The sequence below is a fragment of the Pundamilia nyererei genome, unplaced genomic scaffold (genome assembly GCF_000239375.1).
Source record: "Pundamilia nyererei isolate P.nyererei 1_Seehausen unplaced genomic scaffold, PunNye1.0 scaffold00064, whole genome shotgun sequence".
NCBI classification, from domain to species: Eukaryota; Metazoa; Chordata; class Actinopteri; order Cichliformes; family Cichlidae; genus Pundamilia; species Pundamilia nyererei.
In genome coordinates this window covers 2,479,591-2,500,182 of record NW_005187465.1, presented here as the reverse complement: position 1 = coordinate 2,500,182, position 20,592 = coordinate 2,479,591, and the positions used below count along the sequence as shown (strand labels likewise).

At 40.7% G+C, this 20,592-nt stretch overlaps 2 protein-coding genes across 4 annotated transcripts in view; one reads left to right on the top strand and one right to left on the bottom strand.

The window, feature by feature from the left end:
* Positions 1 to 15,692, top strand: part of LOC102205633 (connector enhancer of kinase suppressor of ras 2-like) — a 30,559-nt gene extending 14,867 nt beyond the window's left edge. For 2 of the 3 annotated variants that reach the window (XM_013911426.1, XM_013911424.1), the window contains exons 9-22: positions 1,291 to 1,437; positions 2,810 to 2,943; positions 5,702 to 5,904; positions 6,094 to 6,183; positions 6,942 to 7,132; positions 7,231 to 7,279; positions 7,413 to 7,591; positions 7,688 to 7,761; positions 10,127 to 10,198; positions 10,434 to 10,504; positions 11,639 to 11,739; positions 11,840 to 12,320; positions 14,876 to 15,066; positions 15,154 to 15,692. In XM_013911426.1, coding sequence (XP_013766880.1) covers positions 1,291 to 1,437; positions 2,810 to 2,943; positions 5,702 to 5,904; positions 6,094 to 6,183; positions 6,942 to 7,132; positions 7,231 to 7,279; positions 7,413 to 7,591; positions 7,688 to 7,761; positions 10,127 to 10,198; positions 10,434 to 10,504; positions 11,639 to 11,739; positions 11,840 to 12,320; positions 14,876 to 15,066; positions 15,154 to 15,201 — 2,031 coding nt within the window. In that variant the 3' untranslated portion in view covers positions 15,202 to 15,692. The remainder of the gene's footprint in view (positions 1 to 1,290; positions 1,438 to 2,809; positions 2,944 to 5,701; positions 5,905 to 6,093; positions 6,184 to 6,941; positions 7,133 to 7,230; positions 7,280 to 7,412; positions 7,592 to 7,687; positions 7,762 to 10,126; positions 10,199 to 10,433; positions 10,505 to 11,638; positions 11,740 to 11,839; positions 12,321 to 14,875; positions 15,067 to 15,153) is intronic. The other variant, XM_013911425.1, reaches the window with a different exon arrangement.
* Positions 15,693 to 19,229: 3,537 nt separating this feature from the next.
* On the bottom strand, positions 19,230 to 20,192 carry LOC102204693 (olfactory receptor 52D1-like). The gene has a single exon (XM_005735645.1). The coding sequence runs from the start codon at positions 20,190 to 20,192 to the stop codon at positions 19,230 to 19,232; it is 963 nt and encodes a 320-aa protein (XP_005735702.1).
* Between the last annotated feature and the right edge of the window lie 400 nt (positions 20,193 to 20,592).

Here is a 20,592-nt window from a genome sequence, read left to right as displayed (position 1 = left end):
GCAAGATGCCCTGAGGCATCCAGCTTTGCATTAAACATCATCATCAACATGAACCTCAGAGGGCTGCAGGCTGTGCTACAGTTGTCAACCATCAGGATCCATGTGCATTACCAAAATAACAAAGTAACAGCACCTCAAATAAAACAGCTCGCATTTTCTGGTGAACTGAACTTCAAAAAAAGATTAGACATAAAGAAAATGACTTCAAATCGTGAATGGAAACTACCTGAAATACAGACAGTTAATAAGAAGACTAAATGTGGCATTGTTACACTGAAATATCAGCTTCTTATGCCTCCTCTCTGATGATAGCATCACTGAAGACATTATGTTTTAAACCCGCATCCTTCCCCTTTTCATGATCAGACTGTCTCAGGAATTTTTTGAAGAAATTTGTTCAGGTTTGGTCCAGCTGTTCATTTATACCATTTTTTTTTAAAAACATGCTTTTTAAGCTCATCTGGCTCAAGAACCAATGAGCTTATGCCATGGTAAGGGGTCCATTGATAACCCATCCATTTGTCCAACCACAGCTCATAAGACTCACGCCTCCTGCTAAAGTATTGGTCAGAATTTAAACAAACTTACACACAATGATCACCTAACGGGTCTTTGCCCACACTCTTCTCAAGATTAATGTCACCTTTGTCCTTTTTACAGTCATTTTAACCTGTTAATTGTCATGAATCTTGAACTGGGTGAGCTACTAGTATCATTGATGTTCTGGTTGGATCCAAAACTCAAAAATTGTTACATTTTTCACATAAATGTCTAATAGTATTGAATGATAAAGTAATAAAGTAATGGACAAATGTCAAATTTAGTCAAGTTTTTCTGTAAGAACTCTTCTGGTTATTATTCAGGAGCATAACTCTGGAACTTAAGGATAAATTACAACCATATTTCAATATTGTTCAGATAACAAACTTTAGAGCCCACCTATTAAATTCTATAATGATCGCTACATATGTGAGTCTACAGAGACAGATACTGCAGCATGAGCATCTGGCAGATGAAGGTGAATTTTTAGAAATGCAATAGCTTAACAGTCCATCAGCTAGTTATACGAAAATTTCTGTGTAATAGTAAAAAACTGATTACATGATGACGGTCATATTCTCAAATATGCAAAGGTAAACTTCACTAATACATATGGCAAAAAAACCCCAAAAACAAAACACTCCCTGTTTATTTAGTCTAGGCAATATTTCCAGTTATTTCTGCAGTCTAAGGCATTAAAATGCCCGTGTGGGTTGAGGAAACCCTTATCGAGCTATTCTTGTGCACTAGGTGGGCTGGCAGCTGAAAAATCTGGTGAACTTGTTGCGTGGAGATCCTGCAGGTGTCACCCTGACGCTGAAGAAACGCCCCCAGAGCACGCTCACGTCAACCCCTGCTCTGCTGAAAAACATGAGATGGAAACCATTAGCTCTGCAGGTATGATGACTGCCTTCATGCTCCACAGATATAGCTTTCATTCATGTCTCTGTGTGGCTGTTGATGTTGTTCGCTTGTGTTCATCTCTGTGCCTGTGGTGAATATAAACGTACAAAGCTAAACACCAAAAAATGCGATCACCCTAAAATGGGTAGAATATAAAATGAGAGTGTAACATGAATCTGCTTGTAGAGTAGCGTCCAAACTAATCCACTTGACTCCACCCACTTTGTGATCACAACTTTCGACTTACTTTAACACTTTTTTTTTTTATCAATTATTACATGTTTGTAATGCACCTTACAAATCTCAAACACTCTTCTTTTGACTAACTGATGCCAGCATGATCCATACAGATTTTGACATTTCAGCCCTAAGTGGCATCTGTTGTCCTACTTCAGCCAAACCAATTACAATATTAGGACCGTGTGCCTGCGCCAGAATGGGTGGAAATGAGAGGGACGTGTATTAAAGTAGTCCAGCCTTTCTTTGAGTCCCATTCCAGAGAAAATGTTTTCTCCCCCTGAGGCCCTGAAGCGCAGTGCTGCTCAGCCTCCTCCCTCTTCACGTCCTCACATTCTTCTCCTCCACCTAAATCGAATCTGCTATGTCGCTGGCATTTTTCTGGGGCAAAAAAAAAAAAAAAGCCAACCAGAGACTGTGGTGTTTTCTGATCTGAGCTGTGACTAAAATTTAAAATGTCAAGGTATTCTGCTAAGTTATTGAAAAGAACATTGCGCGGTGACTCATATAATGGTCTTATGATGGAGCACACAGACCACTCAGTGTTACATCTCAGCTATTGGTCAGCGCTGAGTTTATGCAGCATAGTTTGAGTAATGTCTTATTAGTATTCTATTGTTGAAAAACCTTTTTTTTTTGGAAGTCGATGATTTCTTGCGATTGGATTACATTTCTCCGACTATTCAAGTTAAGCTGACGATGTTGCATATTCTTATTCTTACAATACATTCGGCAAATTTGTTTTACATTGTGGTGCTTAAACACAAAGACATGTTTTCTTTAGAAAACAGTCTACTGTACATAACAAGCAAAGTAGGCTACGGCCAGATCCTCCTTGACCTGACTAAGAGGGATGACTTGACCGCATGCCTGCCTCTCTTCCTCTGTGCACCAGTTAGAACTAAAGCATCAGAAACGTACAGTACACAGCTCATTTCATGGTTGAGATGCTCAGCTGCACAGTCTGAACAGAGTGAACACTCCCGAACTGACTGACTGAACTGCTGTGAGCTCCAAATTTTCATTGTGTCGGTCCCTGTAACTGTTTCTCTCGCTCTTTCTCTCTGTCTGCCTTTTTCTCTGTCTTTCACACATGCTCACACATACACATACACTCACTTACACACAGCCAATCTTCCCTCAGAGCCCCAGCAGCAGTGTCGCTACGCCGACCAGCACTTTAAGCACTCCGTCCAGGAGGAGTAGCTGCGCCCTGCAGGACCTCTACATTCCCCCTCCTCCAGCAGAGCCCTACACCCCCAGGTGAACGCAGATGTAAAACACAGAAAACTTTGCTTGCTTTGCAAAAGCTTTCCTACCAGAGTTTTCCGCTCTAAGTGTGACTACAGGGCAGTGTTTTTATGTGCACATTATGTACGACACAGTCATGTTATTTTATTGAGTGAAGGTGTACCGTTGTATCAACAATGGCAGTGAGAGGAGGGGAGTCTGTTTTAAAAGATAGAGGTGAAAAACAATGAAAAATATGTGAAAAAAAGAACAAAAAGGAATGCACAGTTCATATTTTGAGAAATCTTTAATGTAAAACAACCACTGACTCATTAATTACACCTTGCTGGTGCCAGGTTGGACCCATTTGTGCCTTCAGAACTGCGTTAACTCTTCATAGCATGGATTCAACAAAGTGCTGGAAATGTTCCTCAGAGATTTTGGTGCATATTAACTGGATTATATCACACAGTTGTTGCAAACTGCAAATCAGCTGCACATCCATAATTTGAATCTTCCCGTTTCACCACAACCCAAACATGCTCTGTTGGCCTGAGATCTGTTAACTGTGAGTAGTCAAGTCGTTGTCATGTTCAGCAAACCAGTTTGAGATGATTTGAGCTTTGTGATGGGTGGGATTGTGATTGGGTGGTATCCTGCTTAAAGCACCCATCAGAATCATGGTGAGCAACAATACTCAGGTAGTCTATGGTGTTTAAATGAGGCTCAATTGGCACTAAGTGTGCTAAGAAAATATGTCCCACACCATTACACCACCAGCAGTTGCCTGAACTATTAATATAGCATGGTTCCATGCTTTCATGTGAGGTCTGACCCTACTAACTGAGTGTTGCAGCAGAAACTGAGACTCATCAGAGCATCCAATGTTTCTCCAAGTCTTATCCAATTTTGGTGAGGCTGTGTGAATCGTAGCTTCAGTTTCCTGTTCTTAGCTGATTGGCAGTGGCAGCATGTTTTGTCTTCTGCTGTTGCCTGTCTACTTCAGGGTTTGATTGACCTCTTCCGCATACCTTGGTTTTTAAAAAGTTGCTATTGGCTCGATGCGCACTGGTCATTTTCCTCTGGCCCCTGACAGAGGAGAATTACATCAATATGGCATTTTCACACAGAGAAGTGGTGCTCCTTGACATTTTCTTTTTTCCGTACCAAATCCCAGCAGATCAGCAGTTTCTGAAATTCTCAGATCATTCTGTGTGGCACCAAACAGCCCTGCCACGTTTAAAGTCACATAAATAATTTCCAATGCTTGGTTGGAACTTCAGCGCGCTCTCTTGACTATGTCTACGTGTCTTAATGCATTAAGTCAAAGCCATGTGTTGGCTGACAAAATGTTAGGTTTCCCCAAGAATATTGTTTGGTGATTTAAATTTTACCCATCAGTTTGATTTGTCAAAACTTTTCAGCCTAATTTCACCCATTTTTTTTTTTGCCACTTTGCCACTTTTTTGACAACTTGTAAATACATAAAAAGAGTAAATGATGCCATGCAATGAAATTCACAGGATTACCCATTTTAAATAGGTTAGTTTGCTGCATTCATTGCTATTGAATGATATCAGTCTGAGTTTTCTACTACAATATTTAGCCTAGCTCATTAGCTGTACCCTCTGCTGTTTGGATTAACTCTGCAGGAATGAGTGGGACTAAGAGAGAAAATGAGACAGTGAGAATCTTTGTTTTCCTTTTTGTTTGGTAGCAAATATGATGCACAACATTTGGATAAGCTTTACAGTGAAACTTCTGAACATGCAGACAGCTTGTTGCACCTCACGGTGGCTGCAGGTGCTTCTCCCACACTCTTGTCACAAAGTTCCCACAAGAACGGAGCCATGTCACATATTGAAAGGCTCGACTGGTGACACGAGTAATAATTAGTTCCTCCTCAGATTTCAGCTTCTCTCATATGCAAACAACAAACACAGTGCATCGTGTTCTGTGGATAAAGAAACGCTCTCCTCTGAGAGTCATAGAGAAATCGTGAATTTTTGACTGATGCTTGAAAGCTTTGATTTCCCAGGGTCAGCTCCAACTACAGATAATAACTAATAAAGCTACACGATTAGTATTGTTTACCCAGAGATATTTGTTTCTGTGTAATGTTTTACTGAATGTATTGTCCCAAGAGGATGAATCTTACTTACTTTGGATATCCCCAAATGCCAAATCAGGCTGGTGAGCATTATTGAGCTAAATATATGAAGTTTGTATTTGTCCTCAGTGGATGCATGTTAGAAATCTCATGTTAGTGATCACTGTATTTGCAACTGGTTTAAAGAAAGGGAATATAGCTACAACAATATGTGTTATGAATTTTAAATCATTAATAAATACCATTAAAATACCTGGACTTGTACCATTAAAACCATCAAAACTGATAATAAATTGACCACTGCTGTTGAGAAAAAAAAGGTGTTGAATGGGGAGATGTGCTCCATATTTTTCCCTGCTGCTATTTCCCTGATTATTTTCCCTACGCTGTGCTTTGTTTGACTTAATACACGTGTAATTGCGTAAACACTACCTAATACCATAAAAACTAGAGCACAAAATGTGTAGGAATCTGCAGCTGAATATACTCCTGTTTGAGTAATGTTTGTTCAAAACTAAAGTACATTGGCAGTGGAAATGATTTAGCCCCAAGAAATCTAAGTATATACAAAAATATATATCTCCAATGGGGACAGATGGGCTCGGAGCAGAACAACGTCTTCTCTCTGATCTTATTCCAAACCCTGACAATAAAATGACTTCCTGCTTTCTGTTACCGAAGAGATGACAAGGGAAGTCTGCCGGATGATGATCCTCAATCAGATGTCCATGTCGCAGAGGGATCTGAGTCACCAAACTCCTACTTGGATCAGGAGTGTCGAAGGCGATTTCCTCTGGTGGAGGAGGATACTATACTGTACTGTTACGAGTACGACCAGAACCAAGAGGGTGCATCAGTCCGCAGGGGGAGCACGCCCACCTACGGTAAGACCTCTGCCTCATCCGAGGATTCACCGCTGTAATCGTGGGAGCCAAGAATTTAAAGCCGTGCAGATGTGACGTCTTAATGTTTCTAGGTGTTTTTGATTTGTGTGTGTGTGTGTATGTGCGTGTGTGTCTGTGTGTGGGGGCAGGCTGTGTAATATTGCCGTTCCCTGTGCCTCCTTGCTCTAGGGAGGCTAAGGCCCATATCAATGCCAGTGGAATACAACTGGGTGGGAGACAACGAAGACCTGGCCAAGCTGAAGAGAGAGAGCAGGAGAGGTGAGTGGGAGGCAGTGGGAAAGAGAGAAAAAGAAAGGGAGGAAGAAAGGGACAGAGGAAGCTGAGGTGAGTGGGAGGAGATCTCATAATATCCTCACCCTCTCAGATCTCCCAGCCAAAAAGTAGAAGGATAAGCTGGCCTGTCAAAACTGATAACATGCTGGATATCAGCTCCTGCCTGTATCTCCTCCATATGTTCATTATCTATCACAGCTCTCCCCCCTCTTCATCCCTCTCTCTGTTTCTTTTTCCCTCTCAGCTTCGCCGTGCCTCCGAGTTTGGATATAAAAAGTACGCTGTTGCTTTGGCAACTGTATAAATATATTTTCCTAAGATTTTCACATTTTGCTGGTGACTGTTGAGCTAGGTGGTAAATGGAGTGGGAGGAGACTGAATTGCTTTATTTCAGCCTCAAACAACGACTTGAGTGATGTGTTTGTTTCCTCTGAGGATGCTGCTGATATGTTGCTCCTTTGGGCTTTTCAGAAAAAGTGATGGAGCTATATTTATCTACAAGAGGCAGTATTTGGAAGTTTTGAGGGCTTCCTGCCTGACAACGGCTTCCTTGGTAGATGTTTTAACACTTTTCACATATTTTAAGTGGAAAGTCTTGAACCAAAGTCTTGCTGATAGGCAGCAGATTCGGTGTTTATTGACGTTAGTAAGAGCGTGTCGTTAGGATTTAAGGAAAAAAAATATAAATCAGTTTTGGGTTGTTGTGATGTGTATAATAGTCTGCCTCTGTTGTGTCCCTGCAGAGAATTCTCTGATGCATTTTGAGAGCGAAGACAAGACCTCACACGAAGACTTCCTCCTGGGTCGGAGCCTGAGTCAGAACAGGAGGAAGACCGAGCGAGGAGCCAGCCCGACCCATTACACACTCGTCCCTGCCCTCCAGATGGAAGTCTCCCGGTCCACGTCTAGCTCTGACTCTGCATCCTTGTATCACGTTAGTCTGTCCTGTCCACGAAAAGTGAAATCATTCTTTGTCAGAATCCACACCGGGATTTATTTCATGGCGTCATGTGTTTTGTTTTAATTTCGCAGGTTTTTGAAAGATCCTCATTGCTTTCAAGATCAAAGAAAAAGGGTAAAGGTAGGATCATTTTTCTGGGATTGAATTTTACGTGCATGCTCATTTGTACTCAAATCCTTATATAAGCAGGTGCTTCATAAGTAGAGTTTTCTGAGCCCCCTCCTCTGTTCTGCTCCCCTGCTGGTGCCTGCAGCTGGAAGTCCTCTCACTTCAATCAGCAAACGGCGGATTTCCTGCAGGGACTTGGGTCAGGGCGACTGTCAGGGCTGGCTGTGGAAAAAGAAAGACGCTAAAACTTATTTTTCGCAGAAGTGGAAGAAGTACTGGTTCATCCTGAAAGACACGTGTCTGTACTGGTACATGAATGAGGAGGTGAATATGATTGTTCCCATAAAAGAGCAATTGATACGTTTTAGACTTCATTCTTCAAGCTGAACTTTGAATTGACTCTCTGTTTGCTTATCTCAGGATGAGAAGGCGGAGGGCTTCGTCAGCCTACCAGAGTTTAAGATAGATCGTGCCACTGAATGCAGAAGGAAGTTGTGAGTGCCTGTTTTTACCTGAACACCAAATATAAATGTGCATTTCTTTTGCATTTAGGCATGTCACATATTTGCACACAGCCCTATAAACATCAGTTAAGTGGTTATCTGCTGCAAACTGGTTCCTGGCAAGAAAATGGGCTCATTCTTAATGTCTGTTTTGGGCCAGATTTTATCTTTTCACCCGAGAAATGAGCAAAATATGTAATTTGTTTAAGCTTTTCATACAGCTCTATACTGAAAATTTAATGGACTGACCATTCAGAGTGGTGGGATCGAGTGCCTGACTCACAAATAGGCAATATTCTGACAGCACAGCAGATGTTATTTAGTTTAAGGTGTTAATTTAAATCTGAAATTATGAAGACAAGAGAGAAATTGCTGAAGCAGCAGCTGTACTAATAGTTTTTGGTATATTACTACAACATGAAATATTACAGTAACAAAGATCTTTAAAAAGTCTGCTGACTGAAAATGTCACTGAAGAAGGGTGTGACACATTTTATGAGTCAAACTTGAAATAATTCTAAGAAATTCTTGTGGGGCTTTTTGGGCCCGGAGTGCTTTCTGGTTACAGATGGAGGGCTGGAAGCGTGATGAGTATGTGCACATGCATTTAGTAATTGAGTAAGAGGGGAAGGCTGTGACGTAGTTGATGATTGGGGCAAAACTGTACGTTTTAAGATAAAGACAGGCAGATACGAAACACTGCAAACTGTGTGCAGGATTAGAAAATAAGGTGATTTCTATCTTAATTGGAGCATGGCTGCCTCACACAAATTGCGTTTGGTATCATTGCATAACTACCTTCCTTTACTACAGTGGCCTTAATGGAGCTATAGCTTGTACTATGTTTTAGGGAAGAAATTTATTTAGGTTTTTCTGTATAATTAGAAAAATAAATTTAACTTTTGGTTATTTTAAGAGCTATTCTTTCTAATTTTAACTTGAAAGAAAAGAAAATTCTCCAAAATTTTGCTGGTCTAGACCAGGGATGTCAAATGACTCCAATACAGCCACTGAACAGCTTTGGAAACTGTTAAGCAGGGCGTAAATTTTAGAGTTTTACAGCTTTTCCTACTGATAAATACCTTGCCCATGACTATTTATGTTACACCAACATTTCTACAATTGGCCCACAGTAACAAAACAAGCTAACTTAATTAATAAATAAATAAATAAAACATTTTCAGTCAGTCAACAAAAATAATACATCCTTTATGTTTGTTTTTAATGTTTTTGAATGAGAGGACTGTCTAGTCAGTGTGCTACCAGAAACAAATAGTAAATTTACATATTTATTTCTTATAATTTAAGCCCAAACAGTCTTCCTGAGAGATTTCTGGCACTTGTTTTTCTTATATTACTTTATATTATATTTGAATATAAAAGGCCCTGGGGTGACTGTTGTTTTGAACTGGTGACAAATCAACATTTGAATTAAATTGGATATTTATGTATCAGGGAATTAATGTGTAGTTAAGTTTACTAATTGAAGTGTAGTTAAATGTTTCAGTGGTTTGGCTCACTTAAGATCAAATTTGGCTGCATTTGGCTCACGGACCATTTACAACAGTCGAAATGATGTTTTGCTGCGGTTTACTGTGAGCTTAAAGAGTTAAAATCATTAGGAGTGAAGGATTAGATGGGTTTTGTCATAGTGGTACAGTAGGTACAATGGTTGCCTCATGGTCGAGTTTGAATCTGCTAGATACCTGGTGCCTTTCTGTGTAGAGTCTACATGTTCTCCTGGTGCCTGCATGGGTTCTCACTGGGTATACTGGCTTCCTCGCACAGTCTAGACATGTGAGATTAATTGGCAATTCCAAATTGGCCATAGGGGTAAACCCGAGCATGAATAGGCGGTTGTCTGTCTCTCTGGAGTTGCACTGTGACAGGCGACCTCTGCAGGGTGCCCCCTGCCTGTCACCGAGTGATAGCTGGGATATTCTCTAACGCCCACAACCACGAATGAGATAAACAGAAGGATGTATGACTTGATGGGTTGCTGTTCAGTACTGAGTTAAACAACAGGAATATTACAGGGTTCGGAGTTGTGTTTAATAATTATGGCTCTATCTTAATTATTTATCTTAATGATGCCCTTCAGCTTTTGGGTTGAAGACTGTGACTGTATATAAATGGAATCGTACTTCATGAGGCTGACTCCAACTTGTGCAGCTTCCCAAAATAATCAAAGCGCTTTATCTCATGACGCGCAGTCTTGCTGTTTTGGTGTCAGCATGAATCAGTATATGCACGGCCATGTGTCGGTTTATTTTTCCAGTCGATAGCATTCACATGGAAATGCGAGCCATACGTTGCTGTCCTTCTGCTTACGTGTGATTAAATATGTCCCTTTTAGTGCTTTCAAGGCTTGCCATCCGAAGATAAAGACCTTCTACTTTGCTGCGGAAAATGTAGACGACATGTCCCGGTGAGTTCATGAGGCTTTTATAGCCGTATTGCACACTCCCCAAACATTTAAACCCATACTGTCTGCAAACGGAATCCCCCTACTAATAGACTGCCCTCTCTGTTTGAAACAAAGTAGTTTTGTAAGTTTATTACTAGTCAACCAGTTGAACACACACACGCACACACACACTGGTATGAGATGTTTCATTGGATGTTGAATTGCTGTGCGTCAGTGCTGTTGTTCTCCCCCACAGGTGGCTTAGTCGTCTCAGTATGGCAGTGGCAGGCTACTCTGAGCAGCAGGAGAAAATGCGCCAAGACCAAGGTGAGATTAGTCACAGTCTGTGTTCACGGTGCTGCAAGAATTTCTTCAGCTGTTACAGGTCAACAGTTATATAAAACTGATGATTTCTAAGCAGTGGGGTGTCACGCTGTTGCTTTTCGATTGAGGAATTACGTACATAAAAGTTGAAACAAATGCGTGAATAATTATTTTGCCTAGTCTTCATTTGGCAGAGGTTTTGATTTGCTGTCAGAGGCTCACAGCAGTAATTGAGCTCCTGTCTTTACTGTTTAGAACTGGAGGTGCAACAACTTTTGCACCACAAATGGACAAAACTGGCTGTTCCAACATTAACGTTTCTTTAAAAAAAAAGTGACTGTAGAGATGACTCCATTTAAATTCTTGCTTCTTTAGTTTGGTTCACTTGCTTTAAAGTAAAGACTTCTTTGTCTGAATCTTTCCACTGGGAGATGAGCTCATTAATTATTTATTTGACTGTCAAAGTTTAGAAGAATTACAAGGAAATGAATTGGGGATTTGAAAATTATAACTTGGCTCAGAGTAAATTTGATGCTATGGCCTGGAAAAACAAGACCAGATGCAGAGGATTCAATATACAGATTTAGATCAGCAGCAGAGGCGTTGTACTTCCGCTTTACATCAGATTCAAGAATCGCTTCGTCGTGCTGAGTATAAATAGTAATTTTAAGGGGCTGGATAACTTCTTCAGCTTCTTAAAGATGGACCGGAAATAATGTAACTAACCCTTGCGCTATTTAGAGGAGCCTACGTAGGAACCTTGCATGGGTGGGTGGGTGAGAGCAGGTTTATCACGAGCTTCATGAAAACAGGGTTTTTGCTTTACAGAAGAGTTTCTAAATTAGAACCATAACACCTCCAGAAGACCTATAAGGAAGTTCTCACATCTTAGATTCATCCTTTTTCACACTCCAGAGTGGACCCGGACTTGTACATCACACCTACCCATCCACACTCCTGCCACAGTACCCTTGTCAGAGCTGTTAGTCAGAGTTTGATTTTTCCGACCTTATGCAGGTGTTCAGATTGCAAACTGTATGCGTGTGAGAAAAGTTACCCCTTTCTGCTCCATGTAGAAACAGTTGATTTTGCTTGAGCCTAGAAGTATTAACTCAACAGTACTTTTGTACATGACAGATTACTGGAGTGAGAGTGATCATGAGGACATGGAAATGCCCTCAATGTCCAAACAGGACAGTCCACCACCACCTTATGACACCTATCCCAGAGCATCCTCAGTGAGTCTGTCAGCCTGTAGTTCAGAAATTTATGGTTGATTTACTGAATTTTCCTCAGTGGCACACGTCCCTTATTTTTCTTACGTCTGTTTGTAATTAGGTGAGTCCTTACCTTGAACCGAAACGCGGGCATCTCTCCTCCTCTGACACCTTTCAGTCTCGTTCTTCTCACGAGGAGTTCCGCTCGGAGCCTCAGGAAGGCAGCAGCAACAATGGCATCTCCCCCGGGCCAAAGACGAGCAGCCATCGAAACTCGTGGCACGACCAGATGGAAAGCAACACACGGATGCACTACCTCCAGACGTTTCCCATGGAGGAATCCTTGTTATCCCAGGACAGGGACCAGTTGGCGATGGAGTACCGCAGGCAGGCCACGCTGCCTGCACAGCGCAGTCTGCTGCAGGAACAGTACAGAGCCCTGCCCTTGCCCCTCAGGGCCAGTATTGATTCAGAGGTAGGAGGGAAACCTCGCAGCTTCACACTTCCCAGGGACAGCGGCCTCCATGCTATCCTGGCTGCCACTGCTGCTTCTGATCAGGGGGAACCGCAGCACTATCCACTGGACCGGTCCAGGGATGCAGGTCAGATTCCTTATATGAATTTTCAGATTTACTACAGTATGCTGCCTGTCATGAGAAGCCAAACAGTTGCAGTCTTCTCTTTTGTATTTATTTTATAACATTTTTACAGGATTTGAATTCACCAAAGCCCCTTATGATTTAATAACACTATTAGGCTATAAAGCAATAGCAACATGCTGCTATGGCTAATGTAATCACAATTGTAATCACAGTGTCCCCAACAAGTCTTATTTAACCACTGTTTTGGAAACTTTTCTGGGACATGTAAAACGCTTCTCTAAGTGGGCTTTTTATTTATATATTTCATGTTACAGAACCAAATGTCTAAACCCCGTATTCATCCAAGACTTTACTTCCAGCATCAAACCAACATCCTATTCCAAAGTGACCATGGATGAGGGAATGAGATGTGCAAACTGTAAAATCCTGCTGCACTCTATAGCTAACAGAAAAACTAATAAAATAATTATTTTTGCTAAAAACTGTTTAATGATGGATTTTTGGGCTATATACCAATAAAGCTTAGGCCTCAGTCACACAGCTGGTAACCCTCTACAGGTTGCTAGAGAATGATATGATTGGCAGGTGGTTGCTTCTAGTTGCTAGGAGGGCACTGCAACAAAAAAAGGTCCTTGTGATTGCTTTGCTTATTGGTAGATTGCCGCTGCTGCCCACAGTCTGCATGGAAGATATTGATTTATCTCTTAATACTAGAAACTGATTGGTAGTGAAACTGAAAAGTGCAACGCAAGCTGCCTTCAGACTATTGCCTGCCTCACTGCTGCAGGTAATATGGTTCAAAAGGCAGGGCAGTTGAACTGCAGTGGTTTGCAGCGCTGCCTCACAGCAAGAAGGTTGTGGGTTTGAGTCCACTGGCCGGACGGGGCCCTCCTACTTTTAGTTTGCATGTTCTCACTGTGCATGCTTTGGCCTCTCTGTCCAATTGTTTGGGTAATTCATGACTGTGAAAAAACTTGGCTGAATCTGTGCGTTAGCCCAGACTGGCGATCTGTTCAGGTGCTACGTCACTTCTCATCCTATGACAGCTGGGATAGGCTGTGACCCCACTGAACTCCACCCTGAATTGGTTAAAATGAATGAAATCTATGGATGGGTTGAAGTATTCACATATGCTTGGCAAGATTTTTTTCGTTATTAGCACAAGTTGACATTCTTCTCACAAATTTGAGGCATATTGCTTCGATTTAGAAAGTCAGGCACCACCTCTTACAATAAACAATGCTATAATCACCGTGTCTGCTGTATTCAAGAGAGGTCAACAACAATATCCACTTACGTTTAATCGAAAGCGTTAAATACCTCTGAACTGAAAATCAGTTCAGATTAACACATTTGGAGCCTGACAGGTGGCTGCGATGAAGAGCTCCTAGAGCTAATCTGACAGTTTTGTGGGGGTACAAAAATGTTGAGGTAGAGATGAAGACGTCGCACACTTAACAGCATCACTGAATGGTCCTGCTGTGAGAGCCTCTCCTGCTCAGTGTTATATGCAGATCAGTCTTTTCATCAGCACACGGCTGTGCAAATGCGCTTATTTGTCATCATTTATTTTATTAAAGCTGCTAACAGGCAGTCAGAGCCAGCAAATGTCAGAGGTTGAATACTCGCTATTATTGCTTTATTGGATTGGATTTAAAGCCAGCCCATTCGCCATCCCTTGAAGTCCTCCGGGGAAGTTGTCTAAGTGAAACGAAATTTAGTCTTATTTGATACTGATTTATCTTGGCAGCCCACTCTCTTTTTCTCTCTAGCACACTCTCTAGCTCATTCTTTCGCTTTCTCTCTCTCCTTTTTCCCTCTTGCCTGATCGAGATGTTGTCGTGCCTCTCGGCGGTGTTTGGATGGCGAGGCGAGGAGGAATCCTTTCAGCCCAAGTTAATGTTGAATTCAGAATGGGATAAAGAAGCTCGCCCAAGGCCCCTCTCTTCTTGTCCTCATTTATCTATTGCTCCGTGGGTTCGGTCTCTCCACCACTTCCAATAGGGATGAGAAAGCAGACACAAAACAGGCGGCAAACAAAGCGCGATACATTTCAAAGCACAGCCCAAAAGCCTCAGAATGTACCACCCTGCTTCCAAAATACAAAACAGTGTGTGACAACTCACATAATCAGAGCCCGAGTGCAGTGTATGAGTGTTGGCAACAGGGGGCAGTGCATGAAAACAGGAGACAAATGGGGTTTGGGTAGCTTATTAGAATAATGCATGAGATTCCAGTTTCCTAGGTTTAAGGTCCTTTTTCTTCCTTTATTGCTGTCTGAAGAAAAAAGCACAAATAATACATGTAGCTCTGACTAATGTCTTAAAAACAAAAGAAATGTTTGCTCATCTCGGGAGACGTCCATAGGCTACATAATTAGTCAATAGGCTAATCAGTGAAAAATGAAAACTAGAATTGATTCATCCAATTAGCAAAATGTTTTTTTTTAATCACTCTAGGGGGAGCATTGTTAGAGGGTGTGAAAAGGTAACAAATCTCAGTTTCGACTTTAGTTTACTAATGTATGTTTTTTGGTGCATTTTGTGTCTTGCCAGGCCATGGACGTGACTGCAGGATGCAGACGGACTCTCTGGTGGATTTGTACCGTGCCCTGGAGCAGACAAACCTGTCTGATCACAGACCAGCCAACCGCCTGGAATACAAGCGCTCGTTTGTCCGCCGAGTTAACGACCCCCTGCTGAATGACAAACTTCACCGCTTACGAATTCTCCACAGTTCACTCAATGTATAACAACACATTTAAGCATGAATTATTGTTTTATAAATGAGTTGCATTTGCTGATTTCTGATTCGTGCTTTTATTTTCTTGCAGAACGTCCCCCTTCAAGACACAAATCGATCGTTGGGTTTTTTAGGGTAGCCTGTTGAGAATCGGTGTGGCGGTGACAACTAAGCTATAACACCTCTGTCTGCACTTCACACAGCTGGTGTCCCAGTGACAGAAATGAAAGGCACCAAAAACCATTGTTTACCTTCTTGGTTCTCCATCTCCTCTCCTTTACAACACCTTCAACTGCAGTCCACTTGCAGGAGCACAAAGACTCGCTATCCCTATTTGCCTCATCGCTTTCTTTTTAGGATGAGGGCTTTAACAAAAGGCAAAAAAAGATGCCTGGCTTGATGAAATAAGTTATAGGTCCCCAGGGTTTATGGCAAATAAGCACTTTGATTCCATGTCAGAAATTTGTCAGAGAGGTTTTTAAATCATTGCTCACGTGCATGGCCACGTCCCTTTGCTTCTGTTGAGTTGTTTGAACATTATGCTGGAGTTGTGTGCAGCTGCTCATTGTGCACAACATTTGGTTATGCATGTGTGTTTGATTCATGGGTATGTTTGTTGTACGAGTGTACAGGATGTTATATATATATATATATATATACACAGATATTATGATATTACATTACAGCAAAAGTGACTACACGGTGTTTTGGGTTACTTATACAAATTGTAAATCAAGTGCTGTGCCTCAGTGATAGTGAATGTACATTGTACTTTTCCAAGAGAGGTCAGAGAAGACACAGAACGCAAGCTATCCCTCAAACCAGAGGCACAAAAATAAAAGGCTTGGCAATAATGAACTCGTATTGTAAATTACAGATGAACGATCAGAATAGTCGTCTATTTTTGTATGCATGCTGTCTACCTGATTGTTTGTAAGACATTTTCTCCACCCCTCGGCTCACCCGCAGTCCCTTACTCACCCACACACACTCATGCACACAAGCGGCACAGTGTATTTTTAATTCTTATACAAACGGCCCCAGAAAATTGAATCATTTTCTTTCTGATTGTGCGCCGTAAAAAGCAGAATAACCGTATTTATTAAGTGTTTAATGTGCAAGCATGCTTTGTAAGACTAAAACATTGTACCCAGCCATGTGACTCACATATCACACCTGTGCCATATTGTAGCTGCATTTTTTTTTTTAAATAAAGTACATACATGAGAACCTCTGCTGAGTGTTTTTCTTTCTTTTTCTACTTCCCTCAGTAATGATGAGGCTGCTCAATTTACATGAAACTTCAGGTTTTCTCATAATATATAATTAATGGAACACGTGGGAATAGTGCTCTGTTTAGTGCAGGTATAACTGTTTATTTAGGTATGCTACTACTGGTCTAAAGAGGAGAAAAAGCCTTTGTAGAAGCAGCACTGCTCGGCACTGTACGTGTGCCCATTGTGAATCTGCATGACAGTTGGTAGGAAAATCCAGTGTCATTACACATAACTTTGTTGACAAAAAATCAGTCAACCTCCACAAGGCACAAAAAAAACACAGCCTTTAATTTTCTGCCACGTCCTTCTGCAGATGCCAGGTACTCCATCCCACTGTGTTTGTGTAGCCAAGGTATTGCACTATGGCCATATGGAGATATTCAAATGGGACTTGTGATTGAATTGTAGTTGAAGCTAACAGAGAGTGGAAGCGAATACCCCAAATTGAATTGCCAGGTTTCACACTGCCTCATAGGTGTAAATAGTAATGACTTTTTTGTTGTTGCTGTGATTGCATTTATTCTGCATGAATTAGAGTAATGTTGCAAGTACAAATTTTGCTGCTACCGACTGGAAATTAAGGAGCGGTCCCACAAATATTACCCCACGATTATACTTAGTAATATTCTTGTTACTGTGTCAAAACACACATGATTAAATGCGTTTTTCTTATATCATCTTCCATATTAAAATGTTTGGTTCATACCAAGAAACCCTCATTATGTGTTTTCCTTATTAACCTGTTAGCAGTCGGACGTACCGCCCACGGTACATTGGATGGTTTAGGGGACTAATTGTAAATTTGTAGGACTGCTAAGGGGTTAATAATCCTCTGTGTCTACAATCTGTATTTTATACATTACATTACACATGCAACACAACCACAATTGCATGCAGACAATATTTACTTCACCAGATTTCAGCACAAACGTCTCAGTGTCATAAAATCAAACTTGTAATTCTCATTTAGATGCCTTTTTCCCAGTGTATCCCCCTTTAGAACATCAGAGGTCATAACCTGTGTTTACACAGCGGGATCATTTGTTCTCCAGGTACTTCTAACAGGTCAGCTTTGCTTTCATCTCACTCTCATTGTAAAGGAGGTCATAATCGTATCCAGATAAATAGAAAATACTGGCTGCTAATAAGACTCATCATCCATTCACAGGAGTTCTTATTTATTTGTTTGTTTGCTACATTTAAAAAACTAAAGACAGATATAGGATAAAACAGACTGAACAGAAAATTTAAATCATAGTGCTGACACGTGTTAAAACAATGCAACTGTTTGTGATGTGAACAGTTGAGCTATTTGTTCTAAACTCTGACAAGATGAGCTGAACTAAATTTCTAAGTCCAATGCTTCTGTTATTAGGTTAGGCCAAAACCGAGTCACAAAAAAGGTCTACACACACAGATTCACTCACAGGGTCTTGGACTTCATATATTTGGGGATATTAGCCAAAGTATTACAACACAACTTCCTCTTTGCCTTAATTGCATGTATCCATTTTGTATTTTCTAAGCAGTTACAAAGTTAGTAATTTGTGATCATCAGATTTTGGATAAAATAGATAGATACTCCTAAAAGTGTATGAGGAAAAATAGTGAAATTCCAGCCCAATAACACAGGAATTACACTGCATAATTGCAGGCATCTTAACAAAAATGTTGCGACAGCTGCGATGAGGCTCAGGATTCATCCAGGGAAGGGCTGTGTTACTGCAAACAATTCCATGCAAAAATTTTCCATTTACAAAATGAGAAACATGCAAACAGTGAAAACAAAACTCTATTCATACGTGCAGACGCAGCCAGACGTTACATACCAGCCAAAATGACTCACATATTTTCTAATTCAGTACTCTCTGTTCATGCGGCATCTATTCTGAGCTGCGTCAGGAAGCTTTGTTAATCATATTTGGGCCTGAGAAAGTTCATTTACGAATGCTTTTGTTGTCACATTGGCCTGTAGTGAGCTCTGTGTTCAATGCCTAACCATTTTTGCCAGTGATTCACCACCATTTGCAGTCAATCTTCAGTTTGAACTTCTACCCACTCACGTCTAACTTGACAAAGTTACAGAAACGAAAAATAATGGCAAAAATGTGTTTTTTAAACGCATTTTTGTTAACGCGGACAGATTTGATATGGAGTTTTTTCTTCAAGCATTTCGGCAGCACTTCTTCCACGTAGTAGAATCAGGTCTTTAATCTCCTTGAATCCACTCTAAGCCTTTAAGTACTTGGTAATATCCTCTTAACGTGACATAGGTGTTATCAACTTGATTTAATAAATGTGCATGACTAGCAATGGCCAGGCTAATAGAACAGACTATCCCCCTCACAATTGGCTTCGCCTTGTTAATTCTTTTGTTTCTTTTACTTCATGGTCTGAGTAATGCTTCATCTGGAGAAAAAAGGCACACAGGAGAAAGATTTGTGAAAAAAGAGTGCATCAAATTCGCTGCAGCAAATTAAAAGTGAATTAACAGCAAATTTAAAAAGACCCATAGAGATAGGCAAACAAGAAACTACCTTTGATTTGATTTGATTTTACTTCAAGTTTTGAAGGTGAAGCTTTTAAACTTTCCATCTCAGTTAAAATGATAAAAATTACATTGTGATTTCAGAGTTTATTTAACAGAAAAATGAACACATACGAGAAATTGTTGTATCATTTACCAATTACATTATTAACCCCCCCCTAACACATGGTTATGAAATGTGAAGTCAAGCAAATATGAAAAGATTTACAAATCAGCTTTCATCTGACTAAAGGTCACAGACGGATAAATATCCATTTGGCCAGATGAGAGATAAAAGAGAAACATTGTCATTATAGTTTTTTAATCTCTAACAATTATTGCCAAAGCAATGCATATCAGATCCTAACCCACAGTCAGTGTCTTTGCTAGCACTGTTGTCATGACTTTGTTTTTAATAAACAGTTTCATTATGCAACCTCTCACTGTCTGAGTGCCGAGTCCATATAGCACTGGGTTGGCAATGGTTGGAATGATGATAAAGTATAAAGACAGGAAGATCTGTGCTTCGACAGCCACATGACTCATGTTAAATCTGGTCTGGATTACTTCAAAAAGGGAAGCAATAGTGTAGTTCAACAAAGACAACAAGTGTGGGACACACGTTCTAAAAGCATTGGCTTGAGATTCTTTTGGAAATGTCCTACATACTCTTAAAATGTGTGCGTAAGAGAAAACTATCATCACTAATTGGGGGACTATAAAAAGCACAAGAATTGCAAGTCCTACAGTGCTTATGTACTGTGCATTTGTGCATGAATTTTTGACCAGTTCCATGTTCACACAGTACAATTTTGGCATGACTTTTCCACAGAAGCGAAGCTGTAAGGTAAGGGAGTAAAAAGATGTAAAAACAATAAATGGGTATAGACCTGTAAATGCAATGAGCTTGCATGTTTTTGAATAAGACATGATGCTGTAGTAATGGAGTGGGGAACATATTGCAATATATCTGTCATATCCCATAAGAGCTAAAATGCAGAACTCCCCACTTGCATATGTGTGCAGGAAATAAGCCTGAGCCATGCACCACTTCACGGTCACGTCGTGCGTTTTTGATACGAGCACAGCCATGACTGCAGGTAACAAAGTGCTGCTGCCGTAGATTTCATTAAGGGACAGCATGCAGGTGAACACGTTCATAGGCTGATGCAGCTGTTTGTTTTGGTGTATAACAGAAATGAGCAGTACATTCAAAACAAGGGTAATGAGGTAGAGCAGGAAAAATACACTAAACAGCCCATGTTTGTAGTTTTCCATGACAGCATACGCAGTCATTTTGAATGTTGCTGCAGTTGTGTTGTCCATGTTTCAGTTCAGTTCTGAAAAGAAAAAAAAACATGAACTTCAAAATAAATATATGACATATTAATGACACATAAAATACACACTGGACACAGTAAAAGATATCAGCATGATCGGTTATTTCTAAAGTGTTCAATCATGATTTGTTGATTTATTGATTTTATGGTGCTGAGTTTAACCTAGATTTGCCACTGAAGTTCATAGTTATAAAGCTGTACAGTTACAGGTTCAGTGAGCAGGAATATACAGAGCATTTAGAAGCTATTTTGAGCCTACTGTACCTGTTTCTCCTCCTCTCCTTACTGCAGAGTGCGCTGCTTAAGTGGGCAGTCTTTTATCGCAGCTCAGGGTGGGTTAGTGGTGTGCTGATCTCTCCTGTTACCATGGTGAAAAAAAAACGTCC